Source organism: Rousettus aegyptiacus, unplaced genomic scaffold, assembly GCF_014176215.1.
Source record: "Rousettus aegyptiacus isolate mRouAeg1 unplaced genomic scaffold, mRouAeg1.p scaffold_m13_p_1, whole genome shotgun sequence".
NCBI lineage: Eukaryota > Metazoa > Chordata > Mammalia > Chiroptera > Pteropodidae > Rousettus > Rousettus aegyptiacus.
Window position 1 is genome coordinate 170,202,114 of NW_023416284.1, and position 26,055 is coordinate 170,228,168.

Below are 26,055 nucleotides of genomic sequence, written 5' to 3' on the forward strand. Positions count from 1 at the left end.
TAGCTTCGTCCAGGTTGACTCTGTAGCAAACTATCACTTTAGATATATTTGTTTTTCTACTGCACTTTTATTATAAATACTGCTATAGTTTTTCTATAGCTACTTCCAAGTTAAATTTTAAATCTTAGATTTGCAGTATGTTTTACAAGCTGAGAATTGTTTTAATCAGGATTATATACCACTGCTTAATAGAAGCATAAATATATTAGAAATTTAGTGGGTTTTTTTTATGTTTTAAATAAAAAACCTGAGATAGGAATCCAGGACAGAATGATGCCTTCCCAGTCATCTGGGTCCATCATTCCCTCCTCTCCACCAGCTTTATTGAGATATAATTGACACATAACATTGTGTAAAGTTAAGATGGTTAGTGTGTTAATTTGATACACTTTCTGCAAAATGATTACTTCGGTTATCTTAGCTAATGCATTATGTCACATAATTACCATTTATATTTCGTGGTGGCACATTTAAAATCTAATCTCTTAGCAGCTTTCAAGTATATAATGCAGTGTTATTAACTATAATCACAATGCTGTCCATTAGGTTCCAGGAACTTCTCTTATAACTGGAAGTCTGTACTCTTTGGCCAACATCTCCTCTTTTTTAGTTCTGGCTTTATGTTCTGTCACCCTTAACATGTGAAGGTCATGTTTCATCTTTGAGGACACTTCATGCTAACAGATCCGTTTTCCAGGAAGGAGGAAGAGGGACCACGCTTCTTCCCAACTGAGTCAATCACTTGAAATCTCAACTAGAAACCCCACCCAGTGATTCTGACTTGTATTGCTCTGGTCATCACCATCAGCAGGATAAACTGAGAAATGTATTTTTAGCAGAGAACACTACCTACTAACAGTGCAAGGGGCTGGTACCAATGAAGAAAGGGAGAATGGCTTTATGCCATGGAGTGATCAGCAGTAAACAAAACTTCACTTAGACGAGAAGATGCCATTGTCAAGTCAAGCTGATAAGTTAAGAAATATTATTAGTGAAGGTGACTATTTCACACCAGGTTGCCACCCTGCCAAAATACGGTGGATGTACTATATACCTATCGCTTTTCTTGAGATCGATTTGTAAGGGATTTTTGCAGATCATTTTAGAAGCTACTTAGTACTTAATAGTTTACAATATTAACCTCATATGGCCTTTACAGTTTGTTTCCATTTTCATTCTGTTAGTCCTGTTACTTTTTTTTTTCCTGTGGATACGAATATAGTTATGTTCTTATTATCTGCCATTTTGGCACATGGAGGATCTTGGGAGATATTTTCCAACGGGACACAGAAAAACTTAACATCTAGAGTTTCTCGCTTCTAAATAAGATGTTGCAAATGAAGGGCAATGTACAATATCCTTCTGGAGTAAGAGATTTAAAAACACTGCTTTCATTAAAAAATGCATTGTGAGCAAGGTTTTAGTTTACTCTTCATCACAATGTTTTTCTTGCTTTTTGATTTTTTTTCCTAATGACTAGTTTAAATCAAATTTTAAAATGCTCATTGTCGAAAAGTAATGCCTTTGTGAGGGAATTTTGACAATGATTTTATAGTGATAGTATAATCCATATTTGAAAATCTCAAGTTAATAATCGTGACTCTTTGCTGTTTTGTATTCAAACAGTAAGAAAATCTTTTGACATGGATATTTGTCTTCTCATCGTGTTGAAACAGATGGAAGTATATTTTAGAGACTTGAACTCCAAAAATTTGCCTCTTTTTTTTTTTTTCCATTTGGGAGGTGTTTCATTAATTTTCCTTGTGAAATTCAAGATTCTCTTTGTCCAAATTTGGAGCTAAGCTACTAAGCAAATTCCACAGTTATGGCCAATATACCTTTTGTTTCCATGGTGATTTGGATAAATGAAATTCCTTTCATAAATGATTGATTTGGACTAAATGATAGGCACAGGAGCCAATGAACTTTCTTTTCTTCTCTTTAGGTACAGAAGCCTAAAGCATTTTAACTATGATGTCTGCCAGAGTTGCTTTTTTTCGGGTCGAACAGCAAAAGGTCACAAATTACATTATCCAATGGTGGAATATTGTATACCTGTGAGTATCAGTCGAGTCACAGTTTTTTGTTTGTTTCTTTGTTTGTTTGTCTGTTTTGTTTTTAATATATTGCTTTTAAATTAACTAGTATCTAAAATTATTCAGTTTATTTTGACTTAATTTTGTTGGAAAAAATCACTTTCAAGATTGTTCAACCATACATTTTTTTAAAATTATTTTGTTTTATTTTAAGTAAATATATCTATGTTGAATTTAACTCAGAATAAATATACTTTATTCAGGAATATTAATTAATTAAAATTTATTTACATCTGCATTTTAATTTTAAACAACTTCCTTGGTAGCAAACTCTTAAGAGCTCATGCTGACATACATTGAAAATGGTACTGTATGATGAAAAATCATGTTTCTTTTGGATGTATTTAAAATGTTTTCATAATTATATATTTACATTAACAAAATGTAGAAAATGGAGAAAGTAAAAAAATAAAATCCATAAATCTAGCTCCCAGATAAACTACTTTGTAATATTTTTCCATATCTCCGATTTTGTTAAAATTTTATTTATTTTTATATTTATGTAATTTTTGACCCTGCTTTTTTCACTGAACATATTGTAAAGTCAGTGTTCTCCCATGCTGTCATAGTATAATTTTTTCTTGTTACAGAATATTTTTTTGAGTGAATTACTCTCATTTATCTAACCATTCCCTTAAATTTGGACATTTAGCTTATTTTCAGTTTTCCGATATTATAAATAACACTAAACTATCTTTGCAAAGATAGCTCTTTTCATATATTACATAAATTATATTTCCATAGAATAAAGTACTAATAATGGATGATCTGGGTCAATGAACATGAGTATTTTCATGGCTGAAATACTTCACATAAAGTCATTTTCCAAAAGGGATTTGCGCCACTTTACATTACTGTCCAGTTGTGTTAATGTCCTTATTTTGCACAGGCTCGCTGACATTGGATACCGATTCTTTTTCTCTTGATCTAAAGCTATTTTTCCTGAAGTTATCTTCATTTTCCATCAGCAGCTATTTTTCAGCCTCCTTCCAAATAGCAAACCAAAATTTATTCATAGAGCTATACATTTTCTTTGGTTTAGGGAATTGAGTTACTTTTCTGGATCAAAAATTGACAGAAAGGCAGCAGTACTTACAAAATATACACATATAAATCTCACTCAAATTCTTAGGTATCTTCTCAAATAAATAGATATTCTATGGATGGGGGAAAACCCTCTTGACAATGTTGCAGAATTATAATAGATGAGATAACCATAGTACATAATAACTTCAACTAGGAAAAAAAAATTCCCCCAAGAAAATTTGTGGAGCACCATTTATTACTATGATTAACATATTTATTCACTCAACAAATAAATTTTGAGTACCTATCATGTGTCAGACTGTTCCGGGCTCCGACAATTCATCAGTGTACTATCCAAATAGACAAGATTACCGGCTCTGCTGCTCCTTTGCATTTAGGAGGAGGGCATGTGTGACATTGAGCAAGGAAACAAGTACATGAGATCATTACAGACTGTAGTAAGTGGCTTAAAAGAAATAAATGGATAATGAGATAGAAGATTAGAGGAGGCACTTTAGATAAAGAAATCAGAGAAAGTCTGAGAAGTTAGCATTTGCGTTGAGCTGGAAGGGTGAGAAAGAACCCGCTGTGTGGAGAACTGGTGGTGGGAAGGTATTTCTGAAAGAGGAGGTGGCACCCAAGGTGGTCTGGAGGTGGGAAAGAGGCTGTGGCATCACTGGGGCACAGAAGAAAGTGGAGCATATTCCGCGAGGAGAGCACGAAAGGTAGCTCTGACTACATACTCTGAAGTGCCCAGAGCACAATGAAGACGTGGGGCCCCACATGAAAAAAAATTATTATGGCTTTCAGAATGGCAACAGCAGAACATTAAGCCAAACTCAGCACTTTTGAGTGTGGGACCCTGTGTTAACTGCCCAGGTCACACATCCATGAAGCCAGCCCTGGGAATGATTAAGGAACCAAACTCTTTGTGAATAAATCTCACAAAGTGTGAATTTCTGCCATCACAAAAGGGAGAATGGTTGGAGGAGGATTAAAGAGAAGGGCAGGTATCAGATGGTGCAGGATGCTGTAAAGAATTTGGATTGGGGAGAGATACAGTATTAATATTTATGTGATCATAGCTAGAAATTTAGGAAACCACATCAAAGCTAATGTCAAAAGGGAAAACTAATAGAGTAAATATGTTACAGATGCATAAAAATGACTACATACTTAATGATATATAGAGTAAGCAGATGTGTAAAATTACTATTTTTCTTAGTCTTAAATACAATAATTTCTAATGATTTTGCAAAATAACCATGTAATTTAAAATCTTCATCTCTGTAATGTCAGTCATTGGCAAGTGGGGGCATGCTCGAATATCACTGATACACCAATGAATTTCACTCCCCAAATACCTTTTTTACCCCTAAGCTATGCCCCTTTATTTTCTTATATTTTAAAATTACAGTTGACATTCAATATTATATTAGTTTCAGGTGTACAGTATGCTGGTGGTCAGACGTTTATATAACTTACAAAATGATCCCCCCAAATAAGTCTTGCACCCAACTGACACCATATTTAGTTATTACAGTATTATTGCTTATATTCCCTAAATTTATTTATGGTGTATCCATCTTTTACCCAACAGTCAGTCCCTAAACTCATTTGATGTCTGCGTTGAAAAATAAACTCCACTACAGAATTTTCAATGCAATGATAATAAACACCACTTGAGTATTAAATGGATCAGACCTTTCCATACAGATCTTTAGGTTTGCATTTCTCACAGTGCATCTTCATTTGTAGTTAGGAAAATGCTCTAGTCACATTTCTGACTTGATTTCTTTCCTCTTCAAATTCCTTTTTTAGCTTAATCTTATTGTTTCTGTGTTAAAATTTGCTTTTCAAAACATATAAGCCCTATCTATCTTAAATGCTCGAAATGCTAGAAATATTTCTTGGAACATGTCAGCTTATCATCTATGACAGTGTTTATCTTCAGAAGTAGGAAGACTAAAGGTGTATGAATTAGCTATCATAATTTATGAAGATATTTTATGAAATTGATACTAAAACATTTATATGCAGAAATGAAGTTGAATTTTTCCTCTAAGAAGCAATTTGTTTTAAACTCTCATTCCCCCTGATCATTCTGTATAATCCAAATTTGTACATTTAAGAATTCTTTAATTGGGCTAAATAAGAACTTATCTAAAAACAGACAACATGACATTATATTTAATAACTGTCACCATTCTCTATTCATTCAAATCCCACCTTTTCACAAAAACACCTCAACTCTTATTTTGTGTATAAAATCTTCCCAAACTCCTCCGGTTTTCCATCACCGAAAAATACCATTCTGTGATTCCTAACAAAGGCCCCTGCTTCGCCAGGTAATATTTGATTCTGTGTCACCGTGTATTGTTTTCTGTGTGTGGTGATTTTGCTGCCTCAACTGTCTTGTTTAACTCCTTGAGGATTCTCTTCTTACTATGCTTGGTTAATTCTGGTCCATAAAAGCTAAATGCAGCTAAACGAGCTCATATCTGACATTATAAATACTAATTATAGAACAGTAAAGCCGGAAAGGATCTTAGGAGATCATCTAACATCCTCATTTTAAAGAAAACGCTAAGTCTTAGAGAAGGTAAGGGAGTGTTTAAAGTTAGTGGCATAGATTTAGTGATTTAACTCCATTAAGAGATATATATACACAGTTTAGCACATGAGCAAATGATATTTTCTCGGTGCTTGCTGGAATACTATATTCATTGGGGATCCTGTTATATACCAGGCGTATTGCTGGGGACTGGAGATACAGAGAAAATACAATGAAGGAGAGAAGATCCCTATGTGGAGAAATTCAACAAGACTGTAATATTTTTTTAAAATGACTAGGCTTCTGGATCAAGATAATAGTCACAGTTTTCTTATTACCTCTGCACTGCACCTTTGAATTTGGAGATTATCATTTATATTTAAAATAGCTGCATTTTCTATTGTTTTCATTTAATTTCACAATGAAAATTACCCTAATTGGATGTTTGAAAAAAATCATCTCTGTTCTCTGTTGCAAGTAACCGAAATTTAATTCAAATGAGAAACATTTTCATATATGTAATAGTCCTTTAGGGAGAGAGGATGATGAATTTCACATATGATTTATAAGAATTTTTGCAATTTCTGACAGTGAGAGAGAGCTGGGTAGGGTTAAATATGAAGAGACTGGAAAACGTTTGGAGTTGCTACTGGGGGCAAGCACGAGTCACCAAGAAATGAGTAAATTAATTGCTAAATTGCTACAAGAGTGCAGCTGAGGTTAATTGCCAAGGATTTGCAGTCTGTGACTCATTGCTCAGCTGCTTTGGAATTAAAAAATGGAAGGTATAGTCCAAGGCCAAAGGGGCAAAGGATTCAAAGGTATTGATGCTGGGATGGATTGGGCTATCCCCGTGCCGAAGAAATCCCAAAGCAGTTGAGGCACGAGAGGGCAAGACCGTGGGGACAAGAATAAATTTATTCATAATAACAAAGTAGGAACAAACGTCAGAAGGTTCGAGTTGGTAAAAGATTTTTCCAAGTTAGAGATTTGGGCCTGAAAGATCTTTTGGGTTGTGATGAGGCCTGCGTGGGGCCATATCCCAATGTGTGCTTGAAGGAGGACATGAAAGATTATTTAGATAAGATGGCCCTTATAAGATCATTGGCACATCTCCAGAAGTGACAGATGATAGCTGTGTCTGGCCAAGTATAGTCAAAAGGGAATGGGCAGGTTGATTGGTATTAGTGGGAGATTCGGTTGAGACTAAGGAAAACATGTTGCACACTTCTTTTTTTTTCCTGGCATTTGCGAGGGAGAGATTATACAGCCCATAAAGGAGACCAATGTAGGGCAGAAGGTGTTATTGGATTCTTTGAAGGAAAAAGGTTAAAGTTTCAGTTACAAATAAGATGTGTAGTGGGCTATGCTGATAAGTAGAACAGAGTCCATGATAACGGGGAAAGAAAGGTAGACAGACAGAGACTATGTGCATCTGGAAAGGGACAGTGGCCAGATCCACGTAGGGAAAAGGAGAAATGAGGCAAGACAAGAAACAACTTTCCCGTTGGTCAGTATAGATATCAGGAATGAAGGGTTAGCCTGCAGAGGGAGATGGTTTGAGAGACACGTTAGCTCTGGGAGACTGGATGGGGTAGTTGCAAAATTTTACTGCCAGAAAGATCACCAACGTCAGCTACTCCCAGCATTCAAATTGTGGGGTGGAATCGTTGCAACATTTGCTGCTTACATGCTTGTTTTGGATCAGGCTAGTTTGTACTGATAATTCTGTTGAGATTTTGGTGGGAAGAGGGGAGATCAGGGAAATGACTTCTTAAGTTAATAATAACAGATTTGTATTGTATTTTTAAGGCAAATGAATGTAACTTTTAAAACAACAGGTTACAGCATATTCTTGTCAATACTGGTTAACAAGTGGAAAAATAAACCAAATATTTTCAGTGTTCGGAACTATAGAAAAATCATAGTTTTCTATTGAGGAAAAAAACAGAAGATATTTTCTTTTTAAACTTTAAATTGAAATCATATCCTTAAAAAAAAAAAAACAACTATATATTGTTAGCAAGAAACAAACCAAAAATGGAAAGAACAAAGGGAAGAACTAGAAATGATTTTGTCCACTCACCTCCATCCTTGCTGGCATCGATGTATCATCCATAAAACTATAAAAATCAAATATAAGAAAATGCTGATTCTTTCTTTGGAAAGCTCTGTACTGAGTCAGTATAGTTTGTTTTTGGCAGTCTTGTATCTTCAGATGAGACTTGAGATGTGTGCCAAATGCTCAAAATGCAACATCGTAGTGATTTCTCTGACCTCAGCATCCAAAAGTGGTTTTTCAGTTCATGCCCAGTTTACGTTGTTTTCCCAGTAAGCCGAGTTGATTTAGAGTGTGTTATTAGTTCTTAAGGTGAGGTTTGGATCAAATCTATTTTACTTTGGATGACTTATTATCCTACTTATTCTTGATGCCTTAGTGATACTCAATTAATGCAAACTTTTAAGTTTCGTATTTTTCCATTAAAACTTGAAAAAGGCTTTGAGCTTGTCAATGATTTCATCCTTTCCATGGAATTTAATAGGTCTGAATTTCAACTTGGTAAAATCAATCAAAACTATTAAGTTGTTATGCAATTTTTAAAAAATGATTGGAACATTTTTAAAATAAGTCATACGATAATGAAATCTACTGCATATACTATTTGAGACTATTGACTATACCTAAGATGTAAATTTTGCTAATGAGGATGCTCTTCAACAATGAGTTTTGCACTTACGCCTGATCCAAATGATAATATTTAATTATTCTACTCATCTGCTATGACCGTTATTTCTTATATAACCTTGGTTTTCTTCTTTGTACTTCTTTCTTTTCTCCTGTCTTTAACTCATTCATATTTGTAATTAAAATTTTAAAATCCAGTGTTACACACCTGATCTTGTCTGATCTTGGAAGCTAAGTAGGGTCGGGCCTGGTTAGTACTTGGATGAGAGACCACCTAGGAAAACCAGGTGCTATAGACATTAAAAAATAAAAGTAGATAACAATAAATGAAAATCTAGAAATATTTGTTAAGGAATTGGATAATACTGTCATTGCAAGTTATAAATTGACCAAAGCAATTCGGGGGAGATTTAAAATCAATATGATTTTGTTTCATTATTTGCTGTTCTTTTTGGTGTTTTGCTTAAGATGCTAAGTAATTAGAAATTGGATGTTTGGGCTTTTAGGTTATTTGGCATCACTGTTATACCCCCATGTTATGTCTCGCTTTGTGGATCTTCTTTGGTGTTAATAGAAGGAGTTTCTTGAGCTGAAGTAGTAAAGCAGTTTAATATCCCACAAAGCAAATGGAGAGGGAACTCTGTGACGTTAGAAAAGATTTCATGACTTCTACTTCATTCTAAAAGTTTCCAATGAATTTGGAACATTCATTTCAAAAAAATTAAGCAACAAAAAAAATCAAGATTAAATCTAACATAAAGCAGTTATAATAAAAAGATATAAGAACAAAACAACATCAGTAATAAAGAATGCCAGAAATATGTGCTCATTGAAGAGATCAAAACTGTAACCAACATTTTTTTTTAACTAAAAAAATTTTTTTCCATTGTTTATACTTTACAATCATAGTTGATATTCAGTATTATGTTAATTTCAGGTATACAGCTTGGTGGTTAGACAGTTAAATACCTTACAAAGTTGTACCACCATTAAGTCTAGTACCCACCTGGCACCATACACAGTTATTACAATTTTATTGACTATATTCCTTTTGCCATACTCTACATTCCTGTAGTTATTTTGTAACTGTAAATTTGTACACTGAAGAAGAATCACAATTAAGACAGAACAAACACTAAAAATAAAAATTCAGGAAAAACTCGTTCCCCTCTCCCCCCCAAAAAAAGAAATGAAAAAGTGAAACTGCTTTCTCCAAGAGCATATCACATGCCTGAGAACACTGACTCAGAATGACCAGCACTATCGCAGATTCTGGTAAAATTACTGGACTGGTAAAGTAAAAGAAAAATTCCTTTGGTCATGTAAACAAAAAGAAAAACACAACTTCAAAAGGAAAAAAAAACTAAATAATCATAAGAATTTTCAACTACAATGCTTTATACCAAAAGAAAATGGAGAAACGTATTTAAGAAACTTAAGAGGAAAAAATGTGTGAGCTAAGATTTTATATCCAGAAAAGTCAACCTTCTTGTGTCTAGTTAAGGACACAGGACAACTATCAACAATATGCAAGAACTCGGGTGATATTAGTTCTACAAGCAGCTCTTGAGGAATTTGTTAGACAGGAAACCATAATAACTAGAGAAACAACATTCTAAGGACTGGCGGAGAGCATTAAATCTGTTGTGACCTGCAGAGCTTAAGCTGAATGGGACTAACTAGAAGAGGCTCCTATTGGCCTAAGATGGGATAAATTGAGCTTTAGTAATGAAAATAATTTCAATAGAGCAAAACCTATCAAGTATGTTAAAAAATCTATGAATTCATAATATTTAAATTTTTTTAAATTGATCATCTTTGGAAGCTGATAGGAAACCCAGTTTGTTACTGGGAAAATAAGACCATACAAGGGAAAAATTAAACATGTAATCCTGTCATTTCTGAATGAACTATACCACTGAGTGACTACATAGTAGATATGGGAATATGCCTTTATAAAATTATTTCAGCTAACAAAATGAAAATGAATGATAAAATTGGAATATCGCTATTTTGAAGCTCCCACCAGAAGAATGGAGGCGTTTAGCATGGAAGCTGCTAGAATCACATAGAAGAGAGGACCAGACATGATGGTCCTCCTGTAATCCTACCAAACACCGCTGATAGTCTTGCCATAAGATCAGACCTGAGTCTGATGAATTCTTTGGATCTAGCTGCCAATTCACAGGATAGCCAAAGAACCAAGGAACATGCTGAATGTGCAGTCAGCAAAATATAAACTCTAGTGTTGTAGCTGCCAGCCCCTGAAAGACAAACAGACCACCAGAACTCAGTGAGTTATAGGAAACACTCTTTATTCGGCCAGCTGGGTCTGCCAGGGTTACGCAGACCCCAAATTAAGCAGCCCCGAAATGTAGAGGTACAGGGTTTTTAAACCCAAAATCCCATTCTTCATTCTGTCTAAACACAAAGGTCTATTTTTCTTCTATTCACTACCTGTCGACCCACAGGTCGAGTGTGCAAGCGAGGGTACAGAAGCAGTAAGCTTATTGTTAGAATGTTATGTTCCCATAGGTAATAGCCTGTGTTCCCATGGTGATAGTCAAATAGTAATTTTCCCAGCCAGCACACTAGAAAACTCTACAGGTCAAATTGCCTGTTTTTTTCCAGCAGATAAAATGTAAGGCAATGGCAAATGTGGAAGACACACCTGTAGATAAAAAGTGACTTAGAATATATCAGATGTTTTAAATGTGTAAGACTAAACTATAGTATCTATGGATAGATATTGAAGTGATAAAACGATTTTTACAAACACAAGGTTATTATAAAAACGAAGATAATAGTTGTTATGGGGAGTGGGAAGGGGTTATGATTGAAACAAGGCATGTGGAAGGAGCTTCTGGAAATGTCTGGCAAAGCTCAATCTCCCAACTAAACGTGGTCTTCGTCTTATAATTCTTTAAGCCATGCATTTGTTGTATATAGTTTTATATATCTGTGTTTTATATTACAATAAAAAAGGATTTTTTTTTTTAATCAGTCCAATTACAGCCCTTTTAAGAGTGGTTATCTCTGCGTGGTCGAAGAGCTAGTAATTTTATTCTTTTTTCTCAGGAAAGTGAGGTCTATCTAGTTGTAGATGAGACATTTCAATAAAAATTTTGTAAAAAGCAGGCATAGTATATCTTAGCAGTACTTTATTTAAAATGAAGGGAAAATTCAGAATGTAATAATAGATATTTTAGTTGATGGCTATGGATTTTTTCTCTTAAAAACCTAAAACTGTTTGATAGAAAAAAGAAATGACATAGTGCTGGTATGGTAAAAAGACCCACGTTTGCAAGAGCATCTTTCTCCTTACTGTCCTCGGAGGTCTTGATCTCCGAAAGTCTTACTGTCTGTTTTATTATAGCTCGTAAAATTGATGGTAATCTCACTTCCCTTGATGGTAAAAAGAGATTGAAGGAAAGCTATTTATCAGGCAGAATTCTGTGCCAATATGTCACCCTTGTTTCATGTAATGAGGTCTACAAAATCTTTTGTTCTTCTTTCTTTATTACAGCAATAGATGAAAACTTAGTCTTTCAAGAAATGCATGGAAATTTAAAATTAGATAATTTGTGTAGTGATGAGTGATTCTTTCAATCACATCTTCATATCATAGTATAAATAGTTATTTGCTTTAAAAAGAGAAAGAACAAAGTGTTATACCTAGCATGAAGATAGAGTTGTTTGATTATATACTTTAAATAAATGAGTGGTCTTCCTTTTAGTTTTTTACCAAACCATTGCTCTAGCACTTTAAAACAGAGAAAATTTAAGTACCATCATTAAATAGCGCATTTTAACTTTTTTGGTGACAAAATAGGCTTAATTCATTTTCTTGGCTCTGTCCCAACTAAATAATCACATTCTGCTAACCCGAATATAATATCTAGTTCCCATGGGATAGATTACTTTTCACTTTTTCTTTTAATATTGCATACAGTTTATGGCATTAGTGAATTTAGTTCCTTTAGATTACAACTGTAATTTTATCAGTGCGAAAATTGTCGAAGAAATAAAAATGTGTCATTTCTGCATGAGAACGCACTAACTTTTTTCAAATATGGAATTTAAGCATTATCAGGAACTCTAATTTCAGCTCCTGCTATATATATAACTTTTGGGGAAGCAGATAGGTGTTTGTTTAATATTGGATGGATGGATGATTGGTTGGTTTTGCTTTGTTCTTCCATGTCTTGAATATATTTAGCTAAAGAATATATGATATGGAATAAGACTTGCACTTTTGAATGATATGTCATTTTATTTCCCAAGCAAGAGCTTACGTTGAAACCCAAATATAGATAAGCTAGAAGAACGTTATGGTAAATCCAAGAAGCCAGTCACAAAAGACCAGATATTATATGATTCTATTTATAAGAAATATCCAGAATAGGCAAATCCATAGAAACAGAAAGTAGAGGAGACAGTGGGGGAGGGGGAATGACCATCAATGGGTGCGGGCTTTCTTTTGGGGCGATGATAATGTTCTGGAATTAGACAGTGGTGATATTTGCACAATTCTGTGAATATACGAAAAACCACTGTGTTTTTTCACTGCTCTGGCTGAGGCAGGCTGGGTAAGTGGCCTGGTGTATCTGGCCTCTTCTCTCACTCACCCCACTTGAGGCTGCCTGAATTGAAAAATCTGGATTTGGCCCAAAAAACACTGACCTAAGAGATGAAAACCTTTAGGTTGCCAAATGAAGAAGGCCAAGTAAAAGCCGGAGTCCATTACTTCATTATCTCCTTGTATATTAATAATGTGTCAAAAGCAGACATAGAAGGAAATTGGGTCATAAATGCTTATCTTTGCATAGGAGCCCTCTTTTTGCATTTCTATTATAGAAAGCTTCTTGCTACTTTTTGCCCTTTACTGAAACATTCAAGGTTAACAGATCTAAAAATTTAATCATGTACAGTTGTGATAGCCACTGTAAAAGACCCAAATGTCCTTTACAGTAGGTCACATATCTTTTTGGCTTTATTCTCAGTTCCAGGCATTCCTTCCCTAAAAACTCCCTTCTTTATTCCCAATGGTATTCTGCTCATTTCTCCTGTTCTGCCTAATTAAATCTTAATACCCCCAAACTATCATCTCTCATAGCAACCATTTTCTTCTACAGAGAGCCGTGGGTTCCTTTTCTTTTCATTAACAGCGTTTTTCCTACACTTCTCTACAGTTGGGAAAATCTGTATTCACAGAACTACAGGTTTTTATATAGTTTATTCTCAATGATTCTCAGAAAAAGATTTGACACTGGGGGTCCGATGACAAGGCCCAGTGATAACGTGGGCTGCCCTCACTATACGTTTTTTCTTTTTAATAAAGTGACAATTGATGAACTTTAGATTATGAATAGCTCGGGCTTATTCATGTTCCTTCTCTGCTCTGTAAACCTAGAGAATCAGAAGTTTCCTTAATTATTTACTCGGAGCAGACATATTTAGGTAGAATGGGAGCAGGTAGAAAGGAACACAACTGCTAAGTGTTGACTCAGAATTCAGTTGTTTTAAAAAATAATTCTGTCATTTAAGCTTTTGTTTTCCCTGCATGCTTATCGTGAAGGGAAAGATAGACTGGGGTGGGGGGTGCAAAGAAAGAAGGGCAGGCAGTAGGTAAGCCAATGTATTTACCATTCAGTTTGTTATTAAGAAAAGTTCTCTGGTTTTGTAAAGAGACTGGAGTGAGGTCTAGCTGATTGTAGATTGGATAGCCAAGAAGGAGTCCGATGACCAGTTTTTAATTCAGTTCTGTGCAGATGATGTAAATATTTTAAATACATCTTCAGAAGGACTGATTGATGTTTGTATAACATAATGCAAAAACTAAGAGTTGGTGATAGAGGGTAGAAAACGAGCTTAGAGAACAGTTCATGGGATGGGGTGGGGGGTGGGCACTGGCGTAGATTTCAGCCCACCTCTGAAATCCGTTTTGCCCGTTCCCAGTCATTTTCCCTCCCCCACTGTCTCCTTCCCTCAGTCCCTGGCAACCGCTGATCTACTTTCAGCTTCTGTGGATTCGCCTATTCTGGACAATTCTTGTAAATGGAATCATACAATATGTTGTCTTGTGTGACTATCACTTAATAATAAATGATCGTTAGCACTAATCATTTAGAAAAGCTAAGGAAACAGTAACATTTTACCATTAAAAATGTAGTCCATGTCAAAATTATGTTTGTATGGTTAGGAAAAGACAGAGAAAATGATGACAGTATTCCTTATAATATACAATACTAATGTTAGCCCTGCTCTTTCTCTCTTATTTACTTTCTCTTTTTCCAGACTGCCATATATACTACTAGCTTGTGTGAAGTCGACATAGGCTATATAGCTCACCCTCATTTCTTCACCATAGTGAAAAACATATAATATCCGGAACTCTTTGTCATCCTAAATATTTAATAGCAAATTGCAATTTTTTAGTGATAGGAACCAGACAATAACAGTGCCAAAACTATTTTTACTTTTTGGCTCAATTTTTTAAATATTGGGCAAATGAGCTAGTTTTCCTGTTTTCAACCAGAAATAAAAATATATAAACTAATTGCTGGGCATATTTAATGGTGAGTCCTGATTGCCATGTATTTTTTATGACATTGTGTTATTTCAAAAATACATAAACCTGCTGAAACGGTTGTCATTTAATTGCATCAATTTACAACTGTTCTAACTTATTGTAGATAATTAGCTCCTGTTTTAATGAGAAAAGTGTAATTTTTTTCAACCTCATAGACAACATCTGGAGAAGATGTACGAGACTTCACAAAGGTGCTGAAGAATAAGTTCAGATCAAAGAAATACTTTGCCAAACATCCTCGGCTTGGCTACCTGCCTGTCCAGACAGTTCTTGAAGGTGACAACTTAGAAACGTAAGTGTAATTTTGATATTAAAACTTATGAGTACTCTGATATCTGATATTGTCTTTTATTAAGTTAGTGACACAAGCAAAATTGTCTGATAACAAAAAGAATTTGTTTCTATAAAATGTTTCATTTTAAAAGAGGTCAGTTAAACTTAGAATCAGTCTCTGAGACATGAATCTTTATTATTTGCTCTTGACAATATTATAACTAAAATTCCATGTTCGATTTTGTGTATGTTCCTAAACTTTAAAACTGTGTTTTAAGATGTCAACCTTTTCATTGGTCATCTCTTTTCTCTTAAAAATACTTAAAGCAAATAGTGGTATTTATATGCTCTGTCATTATTTTATTTTTCATTTTCCTGCTGTGAGCTGATATTCTTACTATTTCGTATAATATGTTTCACAGTTATTTTATATATTTTAATATAAATTTATTAATAATACTTAATATTTTGCTTCAGATATCTAGCTATGCTAAAATCTCATCAAAATTTCACATTACATTTCTAATTTCTTTTTTCTTGAACATGAAGGTAGCTAAATGAGATAGTTTTATATAGCATGAAAAATAATTAATTTAAATTATATAATTTGAGTTTACAAGCATAAGCAAAACAGTTTCAAGGCAGTAAAATTACTTTGGGATTTTAAAGCAAAGAAAAATATCAATTTATAGCTTGAAATGGAAAAAATATTTTTGAAAATGAAGCAGGACAAATATAAAAAGTAATTTTCAATTACTAAACAATTATATATCAAGATCAAAATAGACATGCTTTTTAAATCTTTGAATTGTTTTTTAAAATATCAGCATCAATATGCTTGGGAAACAATTTTCTTGTGTTTGAATCTTGGGGAATATTAACTTTTATTACTAATTATTACCTAGTCATAAAGAATAGTGAAGCTCTAGTTACAGAAAGATGTCGTCTCAAATGGCTCTAGAAGACAAGCTCAGAAATGTGAAGTGTGGAGTTTTCTACATTATACAGTAGAGAAGATTAGAGGAAGAAGTATGAAAAAGTGTTTTGAGTACAATTTTTGCCAAGTCAAAGTTTCTTTACCCTTCGAATCTCATAGAGAGAGAATCAGAGAACAGTAATCATCTAGTTTATTATCACACTCCATGTCTTAAAGGTGTCAGAATAGAGTGATAAACTATGTGGTCCAAATATTTTTTTTCTATATAAATTCCTGTAGACCAGGGACTTTGCTACATTTATGTGCAAATGAATTTTTTTTTAATTCGTGTAACTGCTAAGTTGTAGAAGAAAGCCAAAGCATGGTGAATGTCTTTGTCCCTCTGTAGGTAATATTACGGATGTGCATAGGGATATAACGGAGCTGTGTATGTGTATAGATCCAAAATACCACATACACATTTAAAGCATATGAAAAAATTCAAACTTTTGTTAGGTATTCTTGATTTAAAACTGTACAATTAAGATATATACCTCCTAGTCATTTTTCCTTAGTTCGCTTTAGAACAAATTTTACTGAAACAATTGCAGTTTAAAGAGAGCTATTCAAATACTTAAATCCATACAAAAGGTAGATTTTTAGTCCTCTTTGTTCTGTAACTATGTATTTGTCCCTTTCTTTATTAGGTTCTATGATAATAGATTTTTATTTGTTTCAGTATTTAATATATGGTCTAACTGAATGGAATACCTCATGATATAGCAAAACTTTACCACTTTTGGTTTCAGATCGAATTAACCTTTGGAGTAACTGCTTGAAGCATAAAATTATTACATGGTGTTTTTGCGAGAAATTTGATAAGTTTGATTTAATGATGTGCCTTTCACTCTTTTGATAAACCATTGGCATTTTGTGCCTCAAATATCTGTATCCTTCCTATGAATCATGTAGATAGATTTTTTTATACTTCTTTAAGCATTTTTGATAATTTGCCCTTTTAGTGTCAAACAGTCATTGACATCAATCATTCTATTCTGAGTGACTCAGTTCAAGTAAAAAAAAAAGCAGAAAATCATGCCAAATAATTTTGTGTTATGATTTCTGGCTGTAGCTCTGAAATGCTTCATTTCATCTCACATGAATTTACCAGCATTTTTAGTGAGAGAAAAGCAGGAGAAAGAAAAGAAGTATACAGCATTAAATCACATGTCACAGAGGTATTTTGAAAAAAGATTTACAAACCACTAGATAGAGTAGGCAGGTTTTCTTTTTTTAATCCTAAAATGTGTCTTATACTTGGGTATATAGTTCATTTTTCTGCTAAGTCCTTGCTAGTACAGAGCCACTTAATCTTCTGGTGTAACAGTTTATGTGAGTGGGTGGTAAAAAGTTTGAGTTCGTTTATTCTTCTATTTGTGGGAGGAAAACATTGCAGAAAAACTAGTGAAGTGGTAAATGTGTTGAAGTTGTGAAGCTGATTAGACTTTTGTTTTGCTTCTTTCTGTTTTATCCCTGCAAAGTGTAATGTCTTATCCCCTGTCCAATAATTATACTTGTATGCATGGAGGGGATTTATGGGAAAAATGAATATTACTAAAAGGAGGTAAACAAACTCATGCCTTTGTTTATCCAATTAATTTTATAACTCTGCAAGCTTTTTTTTTTTTAATTGTATCAATATAAATGAGTTGAGTTCAATTAAAGAGTTAACCATTAAAAATAAACCTGAGAAACAAGCTAAAACAGTGGAAAAAGTAGTATGAGAAGTGTTAGAGATTATTTTTGGCTAAAAAGGTAGATTGGCTTCCTAAGGATTAAAAAATGAATGTAGACACTTCTCCCTGATGTTGGCTGAGGTGGATTAGATGTGTTGCATGTTTTTTGTTTGTTTGTTTGTTTTGAGTTTTTACTTCAGCAAGCACCAACTCATAGTAAGTATAATTATGGTCATGGGAGCACTGAACTGGGAAGAAGTGACCACAAAACGGAGACCTGAAAGATTAATAGAGCCAAACATTCAGTATTTTTTGTGGGAGGACAAAAGGGATCCATTTTCAAAGGCTTGGAGTCAAGATTGTTTTGGAAACTGGGATGGGAATCTGAGAATAATGGCAAGAAATGAGAGTGGAGAGAGAAGCAGGAACGAGATAATGATGGGCCTTCTAAGCCTTGCCAAGACGTGTGGAGTTTTTCCTGAGAGCAGCAGGGAGACATTGAAAGTTTATTTAGAGCACAATGGGACCCCACTTGCAGCTCTGGATTTAAAGCAAACGACTAGAAGCCTGAGGAACAGTCTGATCAGGACTGAAAGCACTAAAGGAGTCACTAAGTTTTTCAAAGAAAAGTCTGGGTTATATTTCATATAATATTAAGTACATTTAGTAAAGTCTGATTCCTCGCACATTAGCGTGTATTATCCAACACCCTGTTCACCCACCACTCTGGAAGGCAAGGATAGGCTGCATTATTAAGTCTAATCTTATTTTTAACCCCTTTTAATCACAGAATCTAACAATGCAGTGAAAATATTGCCTTGTTTTTTTTCTTTCCAGGATTAAATGAGAAAGCTTATCACTTAAGGGTTTTTTTTTTTCCCTCTACAAATAAAATACTTTTAAGCCAATGAAGTCTTAAGTTTACTTTTTTAATCTTTATTTCTTAGAAATTTTTTTTACATATAAAAACGGTTCTTTTGAGGAACTCTTCAGTTTAGCCGTCTGCCTCTGCCATTCTTATCTTAGTTCAATGAATCACTTTTGTGCTAGCTGAATGAACTTCACAAGAATCATTCGGACAGTTTTGCAAAGCTTTCCAAGTTCAAGCACACAAATACACACACATATACACATACTATATATATATATACACATACACATATATATGCACACATGCATATATAAACTTATTTTTCTTGTGTTTAAAAACTCACAGCAAATGTGATACATTCAAATTTTAGAAAAGGTCTCTCAAGCAGTTAAATGTTTTGGAATGTGTATAGTAAATCATTCACCTGACATTTACATTTATATTTCAGAGTTAATGAAAAGTAGTGGTGTAAAAAGACGATTGAATAATACTGTGTTGTTTCATTGTTGTTTTATCTATTTTCTGCAAGGATAATTGAGTCTGTTTACATTATGTTCTAACAAACAGACTGAATAAATGCCTGTTTTTGTAAGTAAGTCCAGAGGGTCTTAGTTTTTTATCCCAATAAAATGACCTTTCATCTGTTATTAGACTTTGCTATTCAGACATCAACTTGTGCCTCCAGTAGGAGATAATGAGATCATTAATTTTTTCTAACGTGTTTATGTATAATAGAAATAGGAAAACAAGTAGTACTAAAACAATTTAAACTTTCCTTCTTTGTTTCAGTCAGCATTAGCTTTTGTAGGAGACCTTATTTAATTAGAGAACTAATTATCTTTAGACTTTTAAATTTCCACATTCGTTGGTACCTCCCTTTACCCATCCCCCCCCCACTCTCCAAAAAAAAAAAAAGGTTAAGATTTGAGCTAGCTTTTATTAGTATCAGTTGTTTTTAAAAAATATTTCATGGAGACTTGGGGATTTCTAGGCAGTGTTGTGATTTTGGAAGGTACCCTCAGGACCAGGAATAATTAAGCTGAATAATTAAGCTCCATCCCCAAAACCTGGTTCAAGCGAATGAATTTATCATTTTCATAGACTGAATTTGTGGATAAAATTTTGTGTCAAGAAAATGTACCATGATCTAGAAAAGTTGCTTTCAGTTTTATTAATAATGTGGAATTTTTGGTCAGGTGTAGGAGAGATATCTAGGTTGCATCTTTTTTTCGATGTTTATCTATGAGATTGAAATGCTCTATGCCTAGATTTGAATGTTTACATTTAAAATTCGATAAAGAATCAAAAAAGTCTCATTTTATTGCAACTTTGCTGTCAACACATAATATAGTCTTTGGTATTTAACTTTACCTTTCTGACCAGGTTTACCTTTCTTCTCCAGGAAAAAAACAAAAATATGATTGTATCTCCCCTTAGTATATTATGGAACATTATCTTTAATTTTTCCCCATAATTTTAAGCTCTTTTGGAGCATTCCGTTTCTTTTTTCGATAAAACTATTTCAAAATGTGTTTACTGTCCTGCAACAAATATCTCATAATATCTGTGAAAAGACTTCTGCAGGCATTTGAATATCAGCATCTTCCCAAGAATAAACAATGATTTCTGTTACTTTTGATTTCCCCATGGTAGACCTCAGTGCAACCTAACATAGCAGAGAAGACAATTGAGAACGGTCCCCCGGCATCACCCACCCCCTAGCCCCTTTTGTCTTGACTTGCAATAAAGTGTTCTGTGACTTTTGTTTCCCTCTCCCCTCTCTGCAGTCCTATCACACTCATCAGTATGTGGCCAGAGCACTATGAGTGAGTATTTATAGCTCCATATGCAGAAGAGGCTGTTCTGATCGGTTTTATTAGCATGGGGATGATTACTAAACTCTTGTACTAAAATAATAATCTTTCTCCCGGGGAACAATCCTAGTGGTTTCTTTGCATGGCAAATTCATTATTTAACTAAGCTAACATTTTTAATAGGAACATCTATCAATATGTGGGTATAAAATGTTTATTTGGTTTTTTCCTTTATAGCCCTTCACAGTCTCCTCAGCTCTTTCATGATGATACCCATTCAAGAATAGAACAGTATGCCACACGGTAAGAAACTCTGATAAGAGCTCTCAGCTGCACTGTCACCCAGAATGTATTTATTTCTTTATTAATCCAATACTATTAATTTGCCTTGACTGAAGGGATGCCATTTTGCAGGAGTCGTGATTCCATTATATTTGGAACCTGTGCTCTCTCATCTTTCTATGTCATAATTTGCACTTTATCAAACACCTGCTACACATTCTGTAAAGAGTGTAAAGAGTAACTAAATAGCATGTGATTATTGAGCTCATGAGAATCCAAATAGGGCCGAGGCAGTGTAATCCTGTTTCATTGAATGAAAGTAGGGATTGAAAGTGTTCTTAGGAGATGAAGCACATATGAGTTACAATATGTACAATATGTAGTTTGTAATTAAACATATGCTAATGATTTATTACAGGTGTTTAATTTAGAGTCCCCCCTCCCCCAAATATAGAGTACAATGCTGGTCTTGATGCTATATAGAAACTTTTGGAAAAGAAGTGTATATTAGGTGTCTCTGGCGCCTAGTAACTAGCTGTGCTTAAAAAGGTTAGTTCAAGCATCATAAAAATAGTAACATTTGAGCTGGGTCTTTGCCAGATAGAACTTCTGAGAAAATGCAAGCTTGGATTAATGAAAAAACATACTCAAAAGCATTGAGCTAGGAAAGAACATGGCTTGTTTGAAGAACTGCAGGTAGGGAGAAGGTCAAGGATGAGCTGTGGAGGGACAGAGTTCAAGTATGATAACGAAGGGCTCACTCGCTAAGGACTTGGGTTATGTCCTCATGTGACAGGGAGTCAAGGAGAGTATTCAAACATGAGAGGAACACAGGATGTTTGTGTGAGAATGAAGACCGACTCGAGGGGCTGGGAAATCAATTAGGAGGCAAGGTTAATTAGGAGGCAGGATAACATGGTGTGAGATAAAGGCCTACTGGCCTTAAGGCAGTGGTGATAAAAATGGAACTCAACATTCGATGTTGTTTTAATGTCACTGTGCTGTTTGGTGATTTGGACCTTTCTGTATTTTGTGAGAATTATTACAGTTTGAGGATGACTGAGGATGAGCATCCAGTTCACTGTGCCTCATGTGGCCACATTATGTAACCTCCTTATTTCCGTCTTTCAGACTGGCCCAGATGGAAAGGACTAATGGGTCTTTCCTCACTGATAGCAGCTCGACCACAGGAAGTGTGTAAGTAGATCATGAAATTGGTGTTGCCTGGGAAGGCCAGGTTTTTATTACAGCTATCAGGGATAACTTTCACTGACTGTGGCTCTGGATTTTGATCCAAACCAAAATTGATAGGTGTGGTTGCAAAAATGCCTGCATAGATTTTATGCTTTGAAGCCATGGTAGTATAAATTGGATATGTTTATTTAATTTTATATAAGTTAATGAAAAAAATCCTGCATTTGGCATCTAATCTGCTTCAGGAAAATCGGATCATTTTATTTATAAATACAGCTATAGACGTTCATTTCATTTATCTGAGATTTCTTGTTAATTTAACAGATGTAATTCCATAGACTATGTGCCCTTCTGTAAAATCCTCTTCCTTCTGTTCCATAATCTCTGCCATTTAATGTCTGTGACCCACACATACTTGGACGTGTATTCTCCACACTTCACTGAATAGTGTTAACTCTTCTGCCAATATTTGATTTTATTAGCAACTAAGAAAAACCTAATTGACTTTAGAAAACTTTCTAAAAACGTTTCTAGGCAGATATTTTATCTGATGTTGTTGAATGTCACCTTGCTTTTGGAATTTTTTCCTCCCCCACCCCACCTTGAAATTAACCTTTTAAATTCGGAATGATTTCAGTAGTGTCAAGGTTATTTGACTTACTGAGGTTCATTGTGGTTTGGATCTAGTAGGAGTCTGTAAGGTTGCCAGGAAACTTGTAGGACATAGTACTTAGATGTTTTATGCTAAAAAGGATAATGGAGAGAACCAAGTTGAAATACCTTAGGTACTCTAATACATGATGTCTCCCTATCAATATTTTAAAAGTAATTTTATTATTCTTAAAAATAAATATTCTCAGGTAATATTTTAATTTTCAATTTCAAAGATGAGCATGTTAATACTTTACAATAATATAGTAGTGATTTATACATTATTATTCATGTACCATTACTGTAGAACATTTCCCAAATCAAGATAATAGCATATTCGTGATGCTTGGTTAATATTTAACCTACTACTGTGCATTTCATATAAAGTAGTTAAATATATTGACTGTCTGCTGGCTCAGCATAATTTCCACCAAGGTCGACAATGGTAAAAAATTAAATTTCAAAATATTAATTGAAACCAAAGTAATTAAAACCAAATTTAAATTCTTTAAAATGTGTTTGTTATGCCTCATAAACAGAGTAAAGCTAATGCTCAAATTTAGTATATCCTATCTTTAAATGAAAATAAATACTTTATTTTTAAATTGAGTACTGATGTATGAAAAAAAATGACCATATACAGCTGAATACTATTCCGTATACTATCTATAAATGTATTAACTCATTCATCCATCCAACCAATATTTATTATATACCTACCATGAAATGATGTATGCCGGAGCCAATTGTGAGAGCCAGTTGTGAAATTTTCAAGAAGTTTTAAACTGTATCTAAACAGAACCATTATTAAAAATTAGCTTATGTACACTTAAATAGATTAGATGAAAATAAAAACAAAGATAATACTCAAAATTCATCACGCCATAATTTACTTCATTTTATTATTATGTAAGTTCTCGAGTAGCTTACTGTATTTCTCAGGTGGTATAACAACTGTGTATCTTTTCCTAATTCCGCATTCAGTGAAGTCATTAGCTTAAATTGGCCGTGATGAAAGTATTTAAACCATAAAAATTGAAAATACCACAAGTCAAGCCTTTTTACTTCTCTTTTAGAGAACCCGCTTTTAAACATTAACCAGCGCACCACTGCCATGCACCCAATACTGTAAAGGTCTACAGATATAGATAGAGTCTATGTGAATCTCACAGGCTAGTGGGGAGATAGATAAGTACTCCTTCAGGGCAAGATGATGATGGCATTTGTGGTAAATAGAGTGATAAACTTCAAAAGAAGTCTACATTCTAATCCCTGGAATCTATGAATATGTCACTTTACATGACAAATGGGATATCTCAGGTGTGATTAAGGATTTTAAAATGGGCATATTATCCTGGATTATCTAGGTGAACCCAATGTAATCACAAGGATCTTTCTAAGGGGGTGGAGAGTCAGGGTTTGAGGAGACTCAACCATGCAAACAGAACAATGCTATAGAGGGATTTGCAGCTGGCTTTGCAGGTGGCTTCTGGACAATTTAAGGACTCAGATTTTCTTTAAGGAAGAAATCGAGCAGCCATGTTGCATAAAGAGACAGGACCCAGGATAGTCCTGGGAAATCTCAGTAGGAGGAACTCAGAGACAGTTAGGCCAGTGCCATCAGGATGCCTAACTAATCTGTTGTCTGCCCTTGAATAATACTGTTTTATGTGAAAGGATGAAATTGAAAGGCTGGCGTGGTTTGCACTGGCACGGCCATTTGCAAGTCTGAAGCCCTGGAACAGAATAATCCTTTAAAGGAAATAAATTATTATTTTTATTTATGCTGTGTCTACTTTCAAAAGGTCATTGGATGACTCACAGTTCTTTTGTCATCTGATGTGTACTAATTTTGTAATCTAGATAGTATTTACTATGTGTGACTTAAATATAGTATAATTATATTCCATCTAATGGTATTTCATTGGTGCAGACCTATATTTTTGCAACATTTTCTATTTTAGCACTAGGTATACTATTGATGTTTAATGACCCTAATCTGGTACCTCATGTACTGTCTGTATTTAAAGGGTGTGCTCCTGGTTTTCACTATATATAATTAAGCACTTGACTGTATCTATTTTTATATATAACTTTACAGCCTAATAATCTGTGAAAAACACTTACGACTAAAATTATAGGTTATATATAAATGACTTTTTGTAGAAACTGCCTTAATTCCCTTCCAAGATACCTTAATGAAAGAATGTAATGATAGTGGTGATGATGATAATTATAATAATATGTTACAGCCCATCAGTTTCCCAAAAGAAATGGATCTATTTAAATGCTGACAACAAAATACATCTCCAATCTAATTTTGACTCATCTGTGTGTATACTTGTTTCATTGATGTTTTTCTGAAGCCCTATCCTGTAAAGCCATGGATTTCAGGATTTGTTTACCAAAAGCCTTCAAACCAGACCAGGTGTTATCTGCTAAAGGTATTCTGTGGCAGGACTTTGCTGCTAGCATTACCCAGAAGGTCTGTTGTTGGCACGTTTATGAGGAGATCTGACTGGCTCTACCCATAAGGGAAGAGAAGGGATTCCAGGGCTGCTGGTAACCATTTTCTGCTCATAAATGTTATCAGCTTTGTCTACTTTATTATACTTCTGTTTCTGTCAGTCATTAGATTCAACCACATTATTGATATGTCTAGTTTATTAGACAAGTAGTTATAAAAGTAGGAGAACCCAAGTGAATTATATATAGTTTCTTGACACACTGATAGTGTCAAGTAAACTATATATTTTTTAAAAAAATCTGTAATTATAATTCGTGCTGAGTTATTTAAATAAAAGAATATGAAGATTATATTCTCTTATCTATAGGTCGCAAAGCAAAAGCATTGTAAAATGGCTTTCAACCAAATACCTGAAACAGTGAGATCAGTTTATGTCTTAATCCAATTGGGCTGCTATAACAAAATGCCCTAATCTAGGTGGCTTCTAAGCCACAAACATTTATTTCTCACAATTTCAGGCTGGAAGGTCTAAGATCAAGGCACCAGTATATACAATGTCTGCTGAGAGCGCCCTTCCTGGTTCCTAGGTGGCTGCCTTTTTGCAGCGTCCTTACACAGTGGAAGGGGAGAATGCTGGTCTCTTCAAGCCCTAATGAGGGCACTAATCCCATACATAAGGGCTCCACCTTTATGACCTAATCACCTCCCAAAGGCCTCACCTCCAAATACAGTCCCTTGGTATCCTCAGGAGGTTGGATCCAGGACCCCTCTCAGATACCACAGTCCGCAGATGCTCAGGACCTTATATGAAATGGCGTAGTATTTGCCTATAACCTATATTTGCATTGTAGGCTACAGTGGGATATTTGCACATCACTTCATCTGAGAGAATTCAGT

At 34.4% G+C, this 26,055-nt stretch overlaps 1 protein-coding gene across 8 annotated transcripts in view; it reads left to right on the forward strand.

Moving 5' to 3' along the window:
• Positions 1-26,055, forward strand: part of UTRN (utrophin) — a 446,823-nt gene that overhangs the window by 404,745 nt on the left and 16,023 nt on the right. For 7 of the 8 annotated variants that reach the window (XM_036222314.1, XM_036222327.1, XM_036222319.1 and 4 more), the window contains 5 exons: positions 1,946-2,057; positions 15,110-15,246; positions 20,538-20,576; positions 20,802-20,867; positions 21,978-22,043. In XM_036222314.1, coding sequence (XP_036078207.1) covers positions 1,946-2,057; positions 15,110-15,246; positions 20,538-20,576; positions 20,802-20,867; positions 21,978-22,043 — 420 coding nt within the window. The remainder of the gene's footprint in view (positions 1-1,945; positions 2,058-15,109; positions 15,247-20,537; positions 20,577-20,801; positions 20,868-21,977; positions 22,044-26,055) is intronic. The other variant, XM_036222334.1, reaches the window with a different exon arrangement.